Source organism: Toxorhynchites rutilus, chromosome 1 (genome assembly GCF_029784135.1).
Source record: "Toxorhynchites rutilus septentrionalis strain SRP chromosome 1, ASM2978413v1, whole genome shotgun sequence".
Classification (NCBI taxonomy): Eukaryota; Metazoa; Arthropoda; class Insecta; order Diptera; family Culicidae; genus Toxorhynchites; species Toxorhynchites rutilus.
This window is the reverse complement of record NC_073744.1, coordinates 163,250,175-163,271,634: the sequence shown is the minus strand read 5'-3', so window position 1 is coordinate 163,271,634 and position 21,460 is coordinate 163,250,175. Positions and strand designations below refer to the sequence as shown.

At 41.1% G+C, this 21,460-nt stretch overlaps 1 protein-coding gene across 3 annotated transcripts in view; it reads right to left on the bottom strand.

Annotated features, from left to right (window-relative positions):
* Positions 1-21,460, bottom strand: part of LOC129763377 (uncharacterized) — a 244,096-nt gene that overhangs the window by 11,543 nt on the left and 211,093 nt on the right. For all 3 annotated transcript variants that reach the window (XM_055762381.1, XM_055762383.1, XM_055762382.1), the window contains 4 exons: positions 20,629-21,459; positions 10,192-11,610; positions 9,815-10,134; positions 53-340 (listed from right to left, as the gene is read on the bottom strand). In XM_055762381.1, coding sequence (XP_055618356.1) covers positions 53-340; positions 9,815-10,134; positions 10,192-11,610; positions 20,629-21,459 — 2,858 coding nt within the window. The remainder of the gene's footprint in view (positions 1-52; positions 341-9,814; positions 10,135-10,191; positions 11,611-20,628; position 21,460) is intronic.

Sequence of the window (21,460 nt, the reverse complement as noted above, 5' to 3'; positions counted from 1 at the left end):
GAAAACACCCGAAAACGAAACAACACAAATCATGCCGTGCACTACTACTGACCTCGGTTTGATGCTGCGATTTGTACGCCGGGTAGGCCTTCACGAACAGGGGCATCTTGGCGAGCGAGTAGCGCTGTTGCTCGTGCTCGGCACCGATCTGCCAGGCGGGCGAGTTGTTCGGATCCAGGGCGAGCTGGGCCAGCCGCAGCTCGGTGATCCAGTCCTTCTTGACGGCCGGGTTCTCGATCTGGAATGTGTACGTGGTGTCCTCCTTGCCGCCCTTGGCGGCGTTCTTCAGCACCAGCTGGAGGCAGCACGAGTCGACCCAGGAGATTTCTTCGTCCTTTTTCTGGAAATTCGGGATTGAAACGAAGACAAAGAGAGATATTTGAATTGGTATTGTGATAACGATAAATCTTTTCAATATCTAATATTAGCCTCAATTTATCATGCCCAGATGGAGTTATGTCAGTACTGATCACATGTATGGCGTTTGTCATTTATCATTCAAAATCCAGAGTGCGCCATCTCAATCAGAAAATGGAATTACGCAATAAACTTCACAGTCTATATAATAAAATCTATATAACTTCAATACATTTATTAAGGCGAATTTCGAGTTCACGATTAGTCACAGTATGCGTTACGTTTAGTTCTCCTTCACTATGCATAGAGAATGAAAGGGAACATAGCTTAGCCTGTAATTGGGGACCTGAGATTAGGCTTAGCCTCTTCTCATCACCATCGATCATTCGCTATACAGCAGCAGCATCTGCAGAAATAAAATTTGTGGTGAAGAAATCACAAGTGTTCTTTAAGGTGAAGGTGGAAGGAATCCACAAATGGCTGCACAATGGCGCTCATTTTTTTTATCTCCCTCCTTCACCCCTCGCCCGAAAATCAATCATTTTGCGAAACAGTGTGAAGAAAATAATCGTTTTCGCACACTTCCCATCAAGTAATATCAACCCAACTCTAATCGATTACTCACAATATATTAAATTATCATCTGACGTCGCACCGTATAGTGAAAAACGTCGGAAAACTCGAGCTAGTGCTCTGAAAGTTAAATTTTCATTTTTCAATTTTCCGCAATGCTTTTGTTTGTATTGGTGAGAGCATCGTTATTTTTTCGACACTGATGCCAGACCACATCATCGAAACAGCTAGAAAAACCACTCAATAAAATGCTATTCCATAGCGTTTCATGCCAGGAAAATCAATAAAATAAAATTGTGTTGATATCAATACAATTATTATTTTTACATTTAATGGGTCTCTAATGTAAGTTTTAGCAACTTTAACATTGGAACACTGCCACGGCTGCCTATACCTTCAAAATTAGTAAACGGAAAAGTATTACATTCAATCAAAATATCTCGGCCAACGAAGAGAAGGGTTAAGGCTCTCCTATTCACGTTGGAGAGCAATATGGCAATACGATTAACGAAGGAAAAAAAAGGAATTATCAACATCGTATTACTGTGCGGAAGAACACCTTCTATGTATATTTATATTTGCAATTGCTCATCGGAACACATCGTTGATACATTTTACTTTAGTATTGAATAGTAATTTTTTTTCAAATGCATTCTAAGACTCGTGTCAGTGAAGCGCCACACAGTCTGATAAGTGAATTGATCTATTTACGTACAAAAATCAACACAAACGAAACAAATTGCTCTTCTCTCACAAACACTATTACCCCATTTTTAAACGTGGTTTAACCTATACTACTACTATGGCTTCCTTCCACCTTCACCTTAAAGCAGGGATGCCAGATGATTTTATCAAATGTCTTCAAATGCCTTCACAATCATATCGGAGGACACTAAAATTCATAACTTTCTTTTGAACAATATTTGATAGCTTAGTCAATGTTTATTCTAATTATTTTATTTCAATTAATTTGAACAAAGAATATATGGCACAAATACGAACTAAATTTTATGAGTTTAGAAATGATGATAGGCTTAATAAAAAGTTGATTGAGAGAATATAACCCTATTTCTTCCACAAAAACGGAACTGAGATATCTCAATTTGTTCACTTCAGCTTTGAAGTTTTGGTTGTAACTAAAATCATATTTATAGAATTAATCATTCAAATCATTAACCGGGAAACCTCCGATTTGTGAAGTAGTGTTTTGAAAGATCTAGGTTAATCTATCGTAGAGTATGGGCCCAGAATAATAAAAATACAATGTCACAATCATTCGAAATCTCGAGCACAAATGAACTTATGTTTTCTAGAGACATTCAAACCGCTTCGAGTTCTCCAGAATTTGAAGTAAAAGTCTTGTTTTGTGAATTTCCTGCTTGGAAAAGTTTGAAAAAAACAAGGGAATAACCCCGAGACAATAGTCTCCGTTGATTACTAAGAATAAAAGTAAACAAGTGACATTGATAAAAAAAGCAAGCGAATGACGCTGAGACAGAAGCCCTACTTCATTTGACAATATTTTCGGCCAATAGTCAGAATTTTATGGAAACAATATCTCTCAAAAACCCACGAACGCTATCATACTGAAATGTCTTCACATATTTCATTATGTCTTAAAAATGTCTTCACAAAATCAAATGTTTTCACAGTAAGTCAAACGTCTTCAAAATGAAGACATGTCTTCAAACCTGGCATCTCTGCCTTAAAGTTAAAACGCGTTCTTTTATTTACCGGCACACGCGGGTTCTTACACCCGGTTAACCTGGAAAAGTCTGAAACACCATTGATTCGCTGCTATCCAGGGCCCCAAATCTTCGAAGGTGAGAAATGAAGACCGACTCTACTCTCAGTAGCTCTGCTTCGACTAGAACTGCTTCGGCAGTCGCTTGACTAGAAAATGAAGTGACTAGCGTTGACTAACGAGGATGATTGGTAAACTAGTCCAGTCAGTGGTTATTTTAACTGACTCGACTAATGAATACAAATCTGCCTCTTCATTCAACTGACTTCAATCCACACTTCCATTTCCCTCTGAAACTAATTTCATACCCGCGTACGCAATCTTATTTTTCGTCCATATAAAGAGGAACGAAAACGTGATTTCTGATGCAAAAAAGAAGTTACCCCATCAATGGACGGTTTATTGTCTACCTATCGTGAACTCAAACCAACGAACTTAGACATTCATCAAGTATGCTATAAAAGTCCTCGCGTTAGTATTAGCGTGCAAAACCGCGTACACACACTGACGCTATTTTATACGTGTGAGTAGTTTTCGTGTATGATACAAAAGAATCTAGCTCACCTGTAGCGTATGTCAAACCACGTTGAGCTCAAATATCGTTGCATGCACACGTACATTTATAATGTAACTATACAGATCAACCACCTGTCCATCATGTTTTAGTCGGGAAATTTTTGTGAGCCTCATTCGTCTTCGATCATCTTCAGTATATTTTGTGACAAGGTAGGAGGTTTTGTTGCTTGTAGTTGCTCAAAAGTTTTATTTTGCAATTTCAAGTCCATTCGGGGAGAACCGACACACCGTTTGTCTCTCCCTGACAGGAAAAATGCGTCGAGTAGATGTGTCTAAAACGCGCCTGCCGGGCAATTTGACCCGCCTGATTTTCTCGTAAACCAGCAAGAATAGAAATGCAATGGATATAAGCAATCGTGCTAGTCAATGATAGAATCCTACCATGCAAGTTTTACATTTGTAACATGCTTTAAAAAAATAAGAAAAATAATTTTCTATGGAAGCCATGTTCGATGTAATTTTCAACATCATTTCTATAAGGTTTTTGTTGCATGAAACCGATTTAGAGGCGATAACTGTGGGTCATATTTTTTGAGTCGAGATACCAATGAATATCTCAGATGAAGAAAATGGTAAGAAAGGATTCATTTCCTTCTCAAATTGATATTTTCCGCATCAGCTTACCATCGGGCAGTATGGCATACCCTCGATCGGGGCAATTTGCTCGCTTTCGGCCGTAAACATTCTCACGAGAGAAATAGCTTGTATGTGAGGGATTCCAGATGATTTTTTTAAATATCTCTGCATGGCACGACTAAATGTCTTCAAATGTAATCATAATGAACAAAAATGAGCAAACCATCACGATGTTTCTAAATAATGTTCGATAAATCACACAAAAAATTGTTTTCACTTACTTTGAAATGACCTCAGTATGTTTTCACAAAATTAAATGTCTTCTAAACGAAAACATTTCTTCACTAGAGATGGGCAAACCGTTCACGAACGGTACGAACGAACTAGTTCGCCGAAAAGAGTGAACGAACGGTCGTTCTTTTTCAAAGAACGGTAATTCTCCCCACGAACTGATTGCGAGCGAACGGTTTGCGAACGAACTGATTCAGAATGAACGATTTGCGAGTGAACTGTTTGAGAGTGAACTGATGGAGAGTGAACTGCTTGTGAACAAACTGATTCAGAACGAACTGATTGAGAGTGAACTGTTTGGGAACGAACTGTTTGAGAACGAAGTGTTTGCGGGTGAACGAGTACAGCTGAACTGATTTGCGCTGGACGGAATGGACAAATATAACGAGAACGTTTGTAAGGAAAATAAAACGATATTGTCATGATGAGCAAAATGCATCTAACGCAGGGTTTGTTTTGTTAATGTATACTCAATTTTGTGTTAAAAATTAAATTAGATTTTTGTAGTTTTAAAAGCAAAACTATATATTTCCAATTACATGTATTCTTTCAATTCCGCGTAACATTCATATGTTTCCTGATTATCAGAAAAAAAAATCTGGGGGAAGCTGGGGCGATTCATGAATTAGGTAAACATAAAATCTTATAGTGAGGGCAAAGTTTTTTCGTTGCTTTCAATTCATATTGCGTATACGTGTTATCGTGATTGTTTGTATGATTTATTGTTAGTGAAAATCGCTGCTGATTTTTCCCCTGAATTAACATTATGAAATATGATCTTACATGGAACCTGTGTGTTGTCCAAAAAGAGAATATGAAAAATTGCACATATTTTGTGCACATCAAATTATTACATAAACTTTTGTTGACCGACAAACATATTTTCACATACAGTTTGCGACTTTTAAAGAAGAAGCAGCTTATCTTTCCCCACTAAATTTCAAAAATATAAATCCCATACGTACACTATCCAATCCAACGATATCAATTAATAGCTGTCTATTGATGTTGGGTTCCAGCTAACATTCTATGTTGTTCTTAATACCGCTGAACGAAAGAGCGAAAGAACGGTTCAAAAGAACTGATTCACTTAGATGAACGGTTAATGAGTGAACCGTTCATTAAAGTGAACTGTTTTGCCCATCTCTAGTCTTCACATCTGGCATCTATATTATGTGCTCAGAGAATGCAGGAAACAAGAGCGCGGACTGGAGAATTAATGCACGAATACTGGGAGAACACGCTCACCGGAGGAATGGTTTCTTCTCTTCGCTGGTGGGCATGAAGGGAATAGATTGATGGAATCTCTCATTCATACAAGCTGTTTCTCTGAGCTTTAAAGTCTCTGAGAGAAACAACTCATGGGCATATTGTACAATCATTCGATTGAGCATCCTACACGGAAATAACAGCCAGAAAAGTTGAGTGTTCGAAAAATCGAACGTTGTCCATAACGAACATTTTTTGACGTAGAACTACGTCTTTCAGGAAGGGTGCCAAATCAGAAAACAGGTCACGTTTTTATGAAATAAAAACTACTGACAACACATCTAACCTCCGCAGTGCATTCTGGTTTGTTCACTTTGGAAGATGATAGTTATTTCATTTATTTTTGCATTTTCAAATGTGAATGTGTACACTAGGGTGGCAATGGATGTATGGAAAAAAATTCATCATCGAATTTCAAAAACCCGACCATGTACAATTTATTTATGGGCCCAAAAGTTTCAGCTCAATCGGACATGATTTAGGGGTGCCTCAAAACGGTCAAAGTTTTGATTTTTTGATTCTAGAAAATCTTCCAAGGGGGGCTAAGTCCCAAAAGGTCGATTTTCGGCCAAAATTTTTTTACGAGTTACCAGATCAACGTTTTATGCATTTTTAAGACATTTGGCATCGAAAATTAAATTTCGATATTCCGAGTTTCCTCTACTCCCCCTTGGAAGATTTTCAGGGATCAAAAAATCAAAACCTTGAGCGCTTTGAGGTACCCCCAAATCATGTCCGATCGAGCTGAAACTTTGCACAGGTCATTTTTTTGGGCCAATAAACAAAATGTATATGGTCCGTTATGAAATTTGACATGACCGTTTTCGCTGCCACCCTAGTGTACATGTATCGATTTATATAGCAAATATTGTTGAAAATCTGTATAAATTTACATCCGTAATTACTGTGTCTGGAGGTGCTGTAGAAATCATCAGTACGTGTAACAAGGATTCTAATGAAATTGCTGGTGCGAATATCATCGATGAAAAAAACCTAAATGATGATTCTATTCAACTGGATGATAACCACCAAACCCTTCAAATTTATCCACGGCCAAACATTACGAAATTAACAGCAACAGCTTTCGTTTGGAAGAAAAAATCAGCCGGTAATAAATTAAAGTCACATGGAATAAGAAAGGTCACATCTCACCATAGGTTAATTATTTAGGTTTATACATAAAGACCTCCATCCAACTGTACTGGTTCGTCCCGGAAAATTATGCATTTATGAATGCCGCTCACAGTATGTTTGTGCTTGCAAAAAAAAGTGCAGGTTTCGGCCAATGCTCGATTTTTCGAACAGTCATTTCCCGGAAAATGGAAGATGGGAAAAAAATAATTCTTGTACATTGAGGATTCTTCAGTGTCAATAATCAAAATTACGCCAGTGGCTTTCGTTGAAAAAATTATTTTTACGGCTTGGTCGTTAATGGGTTAAAAAGTTGTTACGGTTTTGATGAATTTTCCTACTTTTCTTCGGATACTCTCCATCAGAATTTGGACTCTCTGTTGGTCAACCTCAGCGGCTATTTTATTCCACGATCTCTTCATGTCTGCAACATCACATCACGAGTCACTTTGGCACCCTTTTTCAGTTTCTACTTGACAATTGCCCAATATTTTTCGATTGGGTGGAATTGGCAATTGGAAGAATTGAGGTATTTTTCATTGCAAATAAATCCCAAAATCTTGGCTTCCTTCCTGCACAACATTTCTGAAATTAAACGGATCAACATGAATTTTTGATCGTCGAAAGATATAGGTTTTCCAAACAATTTGCTGTCACATTTTTTTTTATATGGCTACTACGATCGCTGCTATAAAATGAGCAGTGCTTCCGGATTCTGAATATTTCAAGCTTTATAAGGTCGAATTGCTGTGAGAGACTGATGAAAGTGTGATAGAGAATACTGGTGTTCAAATTTACATATCGATAAAGTTGCTGTAATCCAATGCTGAACATATTTTCGATAAGTACCTCTCGCTAGCTAATTGCTTGATGGTCGCTGTGGGCACACTCTAATAGCGAATTCGTTTTTAAAACTGAGTCAGTGCCAAACTGACTCTGTAATAAAAAAACGTTTTCAGTTTCACGAATGCAGTGTTTTGTTGGTGTGCGTTATATAGTCTGATTTGTTTATATTCGCGACGATAAATGTACAGTGTCGACGTCTAATGGCGATATTAATGCTTGGGAGGTAAATTATTCTCTATCAGATCAGCAGGGCCAAGTGCAGTGTAAAAATATAAAAGTTTGAATGAATGTTTTCACTTCATATTGTTTTATTACTTAAAGCATGTAGTTCTGACACATACTTAACCATTTGTCGATGCATTTCCTGGTTTTTCCACAAATAATTACTATTATAATATAAAATCATCATTAGCCACAGTTTTCGTTCAATATGTTTCTGTGATATCGAAAAAAAACCTCTTATTTCATCACATGAAATAAATATTCGATACGTTAAAGTAAATTTTCATTCATAATTTTGATTTTGAAAGCAGGTTTATTCCACCTGAATATCCATCATTATTTTCGCCTCCCAATGAAAGCACACGTAGCTTAATGCCGTCTGCTCGAATATACTTTCAAAATCAGAATCCGAATTGGATTACGATTCCAATAATACAAAAGCAAAAGCAGCAGGTTTTTCATCTTCATAGTTTTTATTTTTAGATTTTCCAAAATATACTCGGAACTTGACAGTTCGGTATAGTTGTATTGGTGAACCCGAGTGCCAACCCGTGAAACATCTCAGTGCGAAACTAAAGGCCCATTTATACGTTGCTAGTAGCTGACTTGACAATGAGCAGCTACTGACCCGGTGGACTCGCTTGACAATTGGTTGACTCGCCTTGTCCGTTCACACAGTGTGAGCTGCTGGCGAGAAACTAGATACTACGGCACGGGTTTACCAGGGATGCCAGGCGACTTTTCAAATGTCCATCAAATAGTCAGAAACAGCAATCAGGTCCGAATTTGTCAAATGATTGGTCCAAAATCGACTTCTTTATTGGCAGTTTTCATCTTAGGTTTTCAGTTGAATGTATCATCACACAATTTTATAGCAAAACAAACGCTGATCGTGTTTAAAAATACATACTTTGTGCTGAATTTCTTTGAACTGAAGGTACTATCCGAAAAAGCAGAAAGAGAAAAGGATTCGGGCCAGGAATTAGATGCAAAGAAAAGGAGCAACAAATACAATATTGAAGGAACTCTACGATGAGGATCCCCGAGATTACAGAGCAGTGTTGATAATAACACCTGAACAAGTGAAAAAACTGTTGGATTTAATTGCTCCACGAATACAACGCCAAGATACAGTCATGAGGGATGCTGTACCTGCAAGAGTTAAATTAGAAATGACATTGATGTGCCTTTGTTTTGGAATATCGTTGGGATTGTTGTCGATATTTTTTAGAATCTCGAAAACATCCATAGCTCAGATAATTCCGAAAGGATGTGATGTTATAAATGGTAGTCTAAAAGATTTTTTTTTAATTTTATTTATTTTGTGAAATGAAAATGATAGTCGATTTGCAGGTGCAATAAATACGCTTCAAAAATTTTAATAATGAATGAAAATGTACTTTTTTAAATCGAATATGTATTCTGTTTCTTAGAACAATACTTTTTTTTGTAAGTTGTGATCTGATAATGATTCTATATTAGTGATTCTCAAGAAAACTATCTCAAAAAGAAAGCGTGCCCCGCCAGCGTGCAAAACGAAATAACAATTATTTCGTTTAGAAACTATGAGGGTTTTATTTGTTTTTCCAATAATTTTGAAGTCTATAAATATCTTCACATATTTTCAAATATCTTAAAAATAGAGACATTTCATTACATTTGGCATCACTGATTCGAACGCTAAATTCTGTTTTTGACGTTGTGAAGCATGCAAGTGCGAGTAAATTCAAAAAACTTTGAAGTAGCTCGCACGCCGGATCACACATGACAATAACTGGCATGATGTGTTCACACGGTGTGAGTAGCTGCACTGCAGTAACTGACTAGACCGACTCGTATGCTTACTCGCACCGTCTGAACCCGGCTTAACAGCTTTCGGGGTTAACCAGTGCGACACTGAGTGCGAAACTGACTGAATAAAAAAACGTTTTGACAGCAGTTAGTGCGGCACTGAGGTTGAAACTGAACAAAAACGAATTCGCTATAAGTCTGATAAGTCAGCTCCCAACTTCACTGTTTAGGATTTTTAGAACCCATCATTCTACATGCTCTAAGATCATATTGAGAGAACTTTATGAGAAATGGGCCCTTCCTCTATTTGCTACCCAGCAGAACTACATTTAACGAACAATCCATCGTCCTGGAAACTTATTCGAGCCGGAGTCATGAGAATCACATAGTGAAAAGAACTTTCATAGTCGACATAACAATAGCAACCAAGAAACTCACCTGTATAGACGCCTGAATGTCCGCCAGGATGGATCTCGTGACGCCCAGGTTGATGTCCTTGTAGTTACCCTTGAGCGTGCCGACCAGATCGTTGATCCGCGACATAACCTCGTAATCGTGCATCAGATTGTTCATCTCGCTGCACAGATTGTTCGCGTCGCTGCCGGAACCGGGCAGTGTTCCACCACCGGTTGACCCACCCCCGACCGAGCTGCTCATGGTCGAGCTGATCCCCGTGCCGAAACCGGTCGGACCCCCAGGGCTCATGTAGGACGCATCGAAGCTGGAGTTGGATTTGAGACTGTTGCCACGTTTCATTCCTAGGAATAGAACAGTTTAGCATTTAGCTATGATTGCAAATTCTGAGACTAACTTACCCGCGGTCAATATCCGCGAAAGCGTAATCGACTGGTTGTTGTCCACAATCTCCACATCCTGCACCGGGTGCATCCACTTGAAGGTCAGTTTCTCCGTCGAGCCGAACTCGTGTGACTGCTTGGGAGCAACCGATACGCACAGGACTTTATCGTTCAGCAGCAGCAGTCGGCGCTTCTTGCTCTTCACGATGAACCCCGACTGGTTGAACTCCAGCTGGGTAACGTTGTCCTCCCGCAGCAAGTACCGGGTGTTCGTACTGTTGATTGCGTTGTCGGCAGCTCCGCCGGACACCAGTGACCGAATGTTGAACGTTCCACTGATGTTCTCCAGCATTTCCTTGAACGCCTGGAACTGTTCGGCCTCCCGCTTGCGCTCGTTCAGCATCTCCGCCAGCGATTCCAGCTGGGTGAGCGCAAGCTGTAGCGACATCCGGTCGTGATGACCCTGCGGGGTGTACTTGAGCAGATCCTGCAGGAAGAGTATAAACTGGGGAAATCGCTGCACGGGCTTCACCATCAGGCCAAAGAAGGACAGTCGGTCGTGGGAGCTGATCTGTTTGACTTTGAAGAAATCCGAGAGGGCCGATTTTCGCTTGGCCTCCATTCGGGCCAGATCCATCGCGATTGAGAAGTTGTTGATGAAGCCACTGTACACATCGAGGACCAGTGATTTGCTGAAGGTAGCGACGAAAACGTCGCCGATCTTCTCCTCCGCATCCCAACTTTGGACGTATTCGGCAAGCGAGATTCGGAAGAGGGTATGAAGCTGGAGAATCTCCGGTAGGCGGTGGAAGAGAATGGCAGTTTTCGAGGGGTTCAAGATGGGTGGACTGCTCTCCTCGAGGGGTCGTTTGTACTCGTTAACCAAACGCTGCAGTGAGGCAACATATGAGTTCTCACTGTGCACTATGGCAGCCACGATCAGTCTACGTTTGAGCTGTTGCTGGGTTAGGCCGGGAGGTGCCGGTGGCAGCGCCACCGGAATGTGTCTCCTCTCGGCAATTTTCGATTCGGTCCCGGTACCGCGGGTCATCGCGAAGCTTTCCAGCGCAAGCTGGAGTGGATCTTCGTCCGCTTCGAGCACCTTACCCATCGCCAGTTTGCCAGCCCCATCGAATTTGTTGCCGAAGAGCGACCCGGTTGAGTCTACGTGGTCGATACTGTTGCGACGATTCTCTTTTCCGCCAGCGGAAATCGTACCCGGGGTGGTATTCGCATTGCTGCTGCCTTTCAGGTCGTACTGATTCATTGATCCGCGACGTATCGAGAACCAGCGCGATAGTCGGGAGAATGGCTCCGAAGAGATGGAAGGCGACGAGTTGGCCGAGCCGGGCGATGGCGTTGCCATTGAGCTGGGACTCATGCCGACGGATGGCGCCGGAGAGGATGCTGCAGATGTTGTACTTGGCATTGTGTATGCTGTAGGAAAGGGAAATTATCAGTTATTCTCGAAAATAAATATGGGAGCATCCATTTAGTACGTCACGCAAATTCTGATCAAAACTCGACCCACCATTCCTCCCCTTGTCACATTTTGTCCCAAATTTATACCACGTGGAAATTTTTGGGAGGGAAGAGACTGACAGAATTCTTTTTTATTAATAAACTAGCTGATCCGGCGAACTTCGTTCCACCCACATTTGATATATTGATATAATTCATTTCGAATACTCAAGTTCCCACAGAAATAATTTTTTGTACATAATCTATACTCGCGGTATATAATTCCTTGTTTGACATATAAATCTGATGCAGACTAAGGCGCATCAAACCTGATACTGACTGTTTAAATCTATTGCTCCGCTCTTGAGATAAATCGTGAGAAACGGACACCAAATCATTTTTATTCATATAGATCAAGTTTATAAATGCATAGTTACTTCCACTTGATTTATTTGAAACTCATTGTTGAAAAAAAAAACAATATTTATTTGAAGTTCATTGTGAAAACATAAACATAACCGTTATTGAATTGAATGCATGGTGAAAATAGAAACATTTTTGATTTGAAATTCATTTTGAATTATTTTTAAGCAATTGTTTATTTTTCTTCCTCATCTTGGATTTCGGTTTTGAGGATTTCGACGATTTGCCTTAGAGCGCTGTTGCTTCGTTGCGCTGTTGTGGGATTCGAAGAGACAGACGATGGTTCCTCATGAAGCTAGAATCCCAATCTCTTCCTGTCAGTTTTGCAACTTGGTTGAATTCGTGCTGGAGGTTGTTGACTTCCGCAAAATCAAACGCCAGACGACGTAAATCTTTGAGAGTCATACCATAGAAAGCTTTGTCCAGTGCCAGACAGCTCACTCGTAAATATTTGTCTGAACCGCCTTAGTAGAAGAAGGAATGTCAATAAAAGAAGATTCAAATCATAAATCACTCACTGGTATGAGCCTCTTCCTCAGATCTGATTCAGAAATATCGAGGTCTGCGCAACCGAAGCCTCTGTCGGGCCATTTGAGGATTTCTGGTATGCCACAACTTTTTCCCGTCTTTCTGGCAATTCACGAATCCCTTTACGGAAATAATCGACCGGCTTGTCGGCTAACCACGAACCGATCCAATTTTTGGCTTCATCAAAATTGGAGAAGTGCTGGTCAACCAGGCCATGTTGCATCGATCGAAAAAGGTAGTAATCGGACGGAGCAATGTCTGGAGAATACGGCGGGTGGGATAGGACCTCCCATTTTAGCGCTTCCAAGCATGTTTTGACCGGTTTCCCGATATGCGCCCGAGCATTGTCGTGCTGCAAAATAACTTTATCGTGTCTGCTCGTATTGTGGCCGTTTTTCCTTCAGTGCACGGTTCAAACGCATCAATTGTCGTCGGTAGAGATCCTCCGTAATGGTTTCATTCGGTTTAAGCAGCTCATAGTACACCACACTCAGCTGTTCCCACCAAATAGACAGCATAAGAATATTTCGCGCGGTCATCGATATTGATGCATGGCCGGAGTATCCATACGTTGCCCAACGTTTAGGATTGTCGTAATGGACCCACTTTTCATCGCCAGTAACGATTCGATGCAAAAAACCCTTTCTTTTATGCCGTTGGAGCAGTTGTTCGCACGTGAAAAAACGGCGTACGTCTCGTGGCTTCAATTCATACGGCACCCAATGTCCTATCTTTCGGATCATTACCATTGCTTTTGAACGATCGAATATGGTTTGCTGATCTACTCCAAGTGTGTCTGCAAGATCTTGTTGCGTTTGTGACGGATCGAAAAATTCATTCTCATATGTTCGGAAGTAGCATCGTACACCCAAACTAGCGTTGTCAGAAAGCATTTCATTCCCGACAAAAAACATGTTATTTCCTGCCTTGAAGCGTCAAATAGGCAAATACACCCATGTTTTTTACGCGTTTTTTTTTTGCGTGGTTTTATTAAGAGGTTTTTTAACGCGGATTTTCCAATTAACGCGGTTTTTTTTACGCGGATTTTCCAATTGACGCGGTACCCGTAACCAGTGCAATATCACATCTCCCCCTCAGCTCACATTTTTCTCTTATGTTTCCTCAGAGCATATTACGGTAATTAATGCTTGTAACGGAGCTTAGCGCTTATGAAAGAAATTAGTGCTGTACCTTATCACGATTCTGCATGGATTTTAGGTGTTAGGTAACGGGTAGCTCAGCGGGCTGTACAACGGGGCGGGGTTTTTACGGGCAGCGATTCGTGAATGGATTCCCCTGTCTACTTAGCTCTGGACGGCCCAACAGTGGTACTGCACGTGTCTCGGCAGTAGAGTGTACACATCACAAAGGAATCTTCTAGCAACAGCAGATGTCCTCATTCGTGAGGAAAACCGAACTATAGCTACCAGTAACCAACGAAAAAACTACGCGTTTTCGGAAGCGAGCAACAATCAACTTTTTACTTCCGTTCTACGTAAGGATAGTCCCATTTGATATCTATCATTAGGTGACATGGTTTTTTTTATGCGGATTTTCCAATTAGCGCGGTTTTTTTACGAGGTACGTATCCCCCGCGTAAAAAAAACCTGGGTGTAATGTCAAATGTCCCCCAACGCTTCAAAATGTTTGTATGTATGCAAGCAGACGTCTCTTTCTTTTTTTCTTTTTTTGGGATTGCACACAAAAAAAAAGTTCAAACGGCATCAATACGGATCGAACCAAGACCGGCTGGAATGATATACTGTTTCACACGACCACGCTATCAACATAACTAATGATGCTGTTACGCAGAAGCGTGATAATATTACATCTCATTACCAGGGCCTGACAATTTCACTTCAATTAGCACATCGTCACTCAATAATGTGTCTATCGCTTCTCAGAACAGAACCAGAACCATGCAGGCTAAAAATGTATCTATTCTCTTTTCACGCACAATAAGAAAAATATCTCGTCTCTTTCGTACATATTCCTTTCATTTCACGTTGATTCCTTTCATTCTGCAAACCAAAGCGACGTTAGAAATCGTCACTTGGAAATTAATTTGAAGCATCCATGTATTCTGGCAGTTTGTATAGAAAGGAATGTTTCCTTGTTGCATTCGAAACTTATTCACTGAAACTAATGAAAACGGTGCAGTGAGGGTTGTGTAGTATGCCTGCAGGAGTAATTATTTACCGGCGCTAGTTGTCAGTGTGAAATTAGTGATGAAACGGATAGTGGTTTGGTCGGATACTGGATACCGGTCAGCTTCGAGTCCGGATAGCCGAGTATTCGACAGCCCGATGTTTGTGTTTGGGCTTGTTTGTGTGCGTGCACGTGTATTTGTGTGGGTGTTTGTGTATGTTCGCGCGTTTTTTTGGGTGTTTGTGTGCGTGTGTGCGCGTGTTTTTTTTTTTGTTTGCATGCAGGTGTGCGCTTTTTTATGCGCGGCATGTGTAGGCGTGTTTGCGCGCATTTGTGCGTGTTTCTGTGCGCGTGGGTACGTGCGTTTGCGCGTGTTTTTTTCTTGCTTGTGTGTAGGTGTGCGCGTTTTTTTTGTGCATGGGCATGTGTGGGTGTATGTGCGTACGTGTGCACGTATTTGTGTGCGTGCTCGATTCTTTCCGTGCGTGCGTCTGTGCGTGTGCACGTTTGTGCGCGTGTATGTGCTTGTGTGTGCGCGTTTGTGCGCATCTGTGCGTCCATTTGTATGTTTGTGTGCGCTCGCGTTTTTGTGCACATGTTTGTGCATGTTTGCGCGTGTGTGTGCGTGTTTGTGCACCCAATGGTATGTGCGTGCGCGTGCTTCCGGCGTTGTGTATGCACTCGCAATTCTGCGTGGGCACGCTGAAAGCGCAGACCTAGTCGAAAATCGCGTAATTTCGAGCAAACCGTGTAAAAAAAATCGCGTAATTTCAAGCAAATCGCATAAAAAAATCGCGTAATTTTGAGCGAATAGCGTAAAAAATATCACACAAAAAACGCATAAAAAAGAATCCAGCGTACTTGCAAATAACATGCTTCTTCTTAACATGGAATACATGTTTGATACAGGAAATATAATAAAATGAAGACAGCTCAAATCGGACTATTCTTTTCACTCTTAGAGAGGGTGAAAAACTCGAGAAAGGAATAGTCCGATCTGTGCCGTCTTTCATTTTATTACATTTTCTGTAACAAACATGTATTCCAAATAACAGAGAAACATGTTATTTACAAGTGATTGAAGAATTTTGAACACGGTCCGCGACGATCCATTTTGGTAAAATAAAACTTACGTTTGAAAGCAGCAAGCATCCTCTAACATGCGAAATGAAAATAAATATAACCCGTTCAAGCAGTTTTAATCGTCAGTGAAAGCTTCTGCTTTTATACTTGTAAGAGAACGAAAGGGGAAAGGAACGAAACAAAAGAATCAATGCTACTGTATGCGTAGAGAATATTTCGTTTCCACTACACCCCGATACACTGAAATTAATCCACCGAAAATGACTGTAGTGGAAGTGAGAGTTGTATGAATAAAATTCAATCACATTTATTAGCTTCGAAAATAACTAGCCCTGCTCATTACAAATTGAAGTTGGAAAGTGTTTTCTAATTTTATTCTTAGAAAACACTTTCCAGCATGAAGGAGAACTATATCCATCTCGATCTGGTCCGTGTACGTGGCGAAGTAATGCGTGCTTATTTGAAATGTGTCTTTTGTTTCGCACACTCGTATTAATCTTACATTGCCATACCATATATATTATACAAATGCTTACCAGTATTTGTGAGTCATGGCATTTACTGTTACTTTACGCTCATTCAATGTAATAAAGGGTGTGTCCCATCAAATTGCATCACGGAAAAAACGCTGTAGAAATTTAATTTTTGGAATTATATCTTCAGCTTTCGCTTATAATCAGATAAGAGTGTGTAGATCACGTTGGCCATGCTTCACTGTCAATTTTTCGTAAATTTGGAAAACTATCGTCGAACGAAAAAGAGCGTCGTGAATTAATCCTGTGCACTCATTTCGAAAATCCGGAGTTGTCACATCGGGACATCGGTAAGATGCTGGGAATCGTCCAATCCACGGTCAGCAGAGTACTAAAACGATACTTCGAGAACCTAACCATCGACCGGAACGTGAAGAACGGCAAAAATGGATGCTCCGTCAGTGAAAAAGATCACAAGCGCGTAGTTAAGCAGTTTAGACGTGATCCGAGAAGTTCGGTCCGGGATGTCGCCAATAAGCTGAATTTGTCAAGTTCATTCGTCCAGCGGACCAAGCAGCGGGAGGGCCTGCGTACATACAAGGTTCAGAAGGCTCCTAACCGCGACGAAAGGCAAAACATGGTGGGGAAGACGCGAGCCCGGAAGTTGTACACCGAAATGCTGAAGAAGTCGCATTGCCTGGTAATGGACGACGAAACCTACGTCAAAGCGGACTTTCGTCAGCTGCCGGGCCTGTTGTTCTTCTCCGCAGAGGACAAATTCAGCGTTCCAGAGGAAATTCGCAACCAGAAACTATCCAAGTTTGCCAAAAAGTACATGGTGTGGCAAGCGATCTGCTCTTGCGGAAAGCGGAGCGCCCCCTTCGTGATGACCGGCACGGTAAACGGGCAGGTTTACCTTATGGAGTGCCTACAGAAGCGCTTACTACCACTATTGAAGCAGCACGAGGGCCCGACCATCTTCTGGCCGGATCTCGCTTCGTGCCACTATTCAAAGGACGTGTTGGAGTGGAAGAACCCAAAAGTTGTCAAATCGGAGGCGGACTTCAAGAGAAAATGGATTTCTGTTAAAAAAAAAACTACAACCTGACGTTGTACAGAACCTTATGGACGGGGTAAAGAGGAAGGTGCGAGCATACGGGCTTGGGCTCGAAGTATGAATAAAAAGAAAATGCCAAAAGATGTTTAATAGTTTTTATTTTACTGTCTAAAATTTTCAAAAGGATCGGTCTACTGGGCGAATTTCTACAGCGTTTTTTTACGTGATGCAATTTGATGTGACACACCCTTTAAATCGGGATGACAAAACATGAGCTAAAAATCAACTTTGGTTGTAGAAAGCGTTTTTAGTCCAATTGAAATTCGGGTTAACGGAATTGATTTTCATGTTGTGTTGGTGTGAAGCATAAATGGTGATGGATTCTCGGGTGGAATAACGCACTTTGAAAATAAAAATTATGAGATAATTCCCTGTGTTTTCTTAGTTTTTTTTGACGTAGGACTACGTCTTTCATTTCTATACTGGGGTGTAAGTTCAAACTTTTGAAAACGAAAGCGTTACGCCGGAGAACGAGATTTTGAGCGTAAATAGCTCCTAAATAACTGAACGAAAAAGAATTATGAACAATTCATTCGAAAGATAGAATGTCTACGCTTTATATACTTGTTACTTTTTGATCCAAACATTTGTTTCAATAGCCCTAAAAGGGGCTATTGAGTCACACCAATCGGTATACAAGCGAGTGCCGCTCGGAAATCCATTCAGTTATAATTGCACAACGAATGAGGTACGATCGCTGGAATGGATGGATGTTTCCCTAACACAGACTTGGAGCCAGGGGGAATCGGCATTGCAGAATAGATGTAAGCAGTGGGTACTTTTGTACTCGCTTGCGTTTCTGGAAATCGGAATGCTTCCCTAACACAGACTTCAAAACCATGGAGCCGGGAGAAATTGGCATAGCAAATTAGATGCAAGCAGCGGGTACTTTTGTACTCGTTTGCGTTTCTGCAAATTGAAATGTTTCCCTTACAGACTTCAGAATCATGAAGCCTGGGGAAATCGGCATAGCAAAATAGATGTGGGCGGCGGGTACTTTTGTACTCGGATTGACTATTAATTTGATATGGTATGATACGGTGTAGTGAATATGATCGAAGTGGATGTTATATTACATATCGATGAAATCACATTTATAAAAGCAACGTTATAAAATTATGTGTTTACGAATGCTGCAATCGATCTCCGTTATTGGGAAGTTGGAATTGTTGGGAAGGGGGTTTTATTTTCGCTGTGTAATTCCGAGGAGGAATCCATTCCTTCTCAAGCGTTAATAATCCTGTTCCGGATCAACGATGATTCCATTTGTCGGGGGGAGGAATCGTCCTTCCCCCTTTGAACATTAATAATTCTTTTCCGGCTGAACGAAGTGGTATGATAATCACTTTATTCGAAAGATGAAACCTCTAAGATTTATATGCTGGAAATTAATTGGAAATTAATTCCGACCGCGAAGGGTTAATATAATATATTATATAAAATGTATCAATTTTACAGGTTTTCCTTCTCAGGATACCTCAAGATAATCTCTGCCGCGTGTTGTAACACATCAGATATTAGGGTTTTCGTTTCGTCGAGTAGTCAATAGTTCGCATTTACATAATCACATCACTTACCGCAGTGAGTCCTGATTCTTCTAAACCATTCCCACTAACAACTATCCCTTCCATGATGAACGCTAGGGAACCACGCCATAGAGGCGACCCTTCTGGCCTTCGGGCGGCGAATATCATACTAACATTCCTTCCCTTCCCACGGTGACTGTAAGGGCTTGGCCGGCATCGTTATTGACCATTTAAAGCTCGAATCCCCGAAAATTGCACAACGAGAATGATTTGCTAGTCCCAAGCGTCATTCTGTGTGTTCTTTGTGCAATTTGGTTGGTTCAGGTCAATCACGGAGAGCAACTACGAAGTGTACAGTCTACCCAAGCACAAGCTCGAGATATGCAGGAATCGTGCAGTCAACGTTGAATCGTGAGATAAACGTTACTACGAAACTCTGAGCATCGAATGGAAGAAGAAATGCGATCAGAAGAAAGAGAGAAATGTGGAATAGTAAGAGATCTAGGCGTCGTCCTGGACTGTAAACTCACATCCATAGAACACCACAACTCTGTAATCAATAAGGCAAATAATGTGTTAAGCTTTGTCAAACGCTTCTCATATAACTTCCAGGACCCATACACAATCAAGCTTTTGTATATCACATATGTAAGGCCCATTCTGGAATACTGTAACATCGTTTGGAACCCGTATACGGCCGTACGTGAAAAACGCATTGAGTCAGTCCAGAAACAGTTTCTCTTATTCGCACTCCGTAAGTTGAACTGGACATCATTTCCACTTCCTTCATATGAAGCACGCTGCATGCTCATAAACATCCAAGCACTAAAGGAACGCCGTAAATTTGCAATGCTTTCTTTTGTTAATGATCTAATTTCGCAACGAGTACAATCAGCTGAATTACTAGAAAAAGTAAATTTCTATGTACTTTTCTATGTATTTCTATGTTTCTATGTTTCTTGTAACATTAATATATAAGTATGTAGTCTACATTTGTTTGACGAAAATGAATAAAATGAATAAAAGAATGTATGTTCTAAAGAATGGCTGCGGCATATTTATTTTAACTAACTTGTATTGAAGCTAGTTAAAATTAATATGCCAAAAGCTTACTAATGGGTTATATTTTTTTGTCTGAAAGTTTGAAAAGGATCGATCAACTAGGTAATTTTCTACAGCGCTTCTTTCGTGATGCAATTTTATTCGAAGCTGTTTTAATTATTCCCCGTGTTTTCCGGCCAGTGAGCTTCGATTTACATGGAGCTCACTTCGTCAAATAATTGAGCACTATTTGATGGGTTCGTCCAATCCGACGAGCAATTTCTTTGATACCAACATTTTCTTGGTGAAATGTATCGATTTGTCCTTTTTCTCTCCCTCCGTGAGTCCTTTTCGGTATTTCCAGATTTATTGATCAAAGTAACTAGAACAACGGAAGATGTAACTGGTCTTATAGACACTTGACACTTGGAAAATACAAAAACATTCGTTTATGCTCAGCGCTTGTACACACACATATCAAAATCATACACTAGAATACAAATTGAAGCATTGTTTGTTTACAATGACACAAGCATTGTTTGTTTACAATGACACAAATCAGCAAGATCAGCTGGTCTCAAAGAAGTTGGACAGAGTGTATATGCGTGACGTACTTTATGGATGCCCCCTCTATCTGATTGATTAGTTTCCTTACCGTGCATCGAATTCCGATTATTATTGACGAAATCGGCGATCAGTTGAACATTACCGCCAACGCCTCCACCAGCAGCAGGTGACGGAAGGGACACGCAAGAGGTTCGACTGTTGTTGTTGTTGCCGGTGTTGATGACTAAATGGTTCCCGTTGAGCGCTACTGCACCGCTGTTGCCACCGCCGTGATGATTTTTCCATTTATCGAACGAGAGGTGATACTTGGCCTTGTTGAGGGTATTTTGCAGCTGGGATATACTTCGCCTGCGTTCGCCCTGCGGCTGCTCGCCTACGGGTATCTCTAAGGTGGACGGTGCTACCGTTGCTGATTCTGCTGCTGTTGGTGCTTCCTTTGGCTTTAAGCTTTCCTTTGGTTGTCCGCGTTGTTTATTATTGCGGTTGTGATGCTGATGATGATGATGACGATGCTTGCGGAGATACTCCTCCCGAATGTCGCTCTCGTCCAGATCGATCTCGTCCTCCTCGTCGTCCTCGTCGTCTTCTTCGTCCTCGTCCGAGGAGATGTAACGTTCCTCCGAGTAGCAGCTATCCTCGGAGCTAACCGTACGGGTCGATGGTTTGTAGTCGAGTTTGGTGCTGCGCTCGGCCGTGTACGGAATCAGCTGGGCCCGGAATTCGGCGTCCGACGCGCTCAGCTGACGCTGGTGGTGATGTTGCTGCTGCTGGAGGTTGTGATTGTTTTTGCTGCACTGCTTCGCTGTCGGGATTGTTCTGTCTGTCCCCACGCTGCCGCCACTGTGCGGGGGATCAAACTGCAAAGAACTGCCGTTGTCCCAACAAGAAGAATCGGCCGCCGGGTATGATTTCGTTTCATC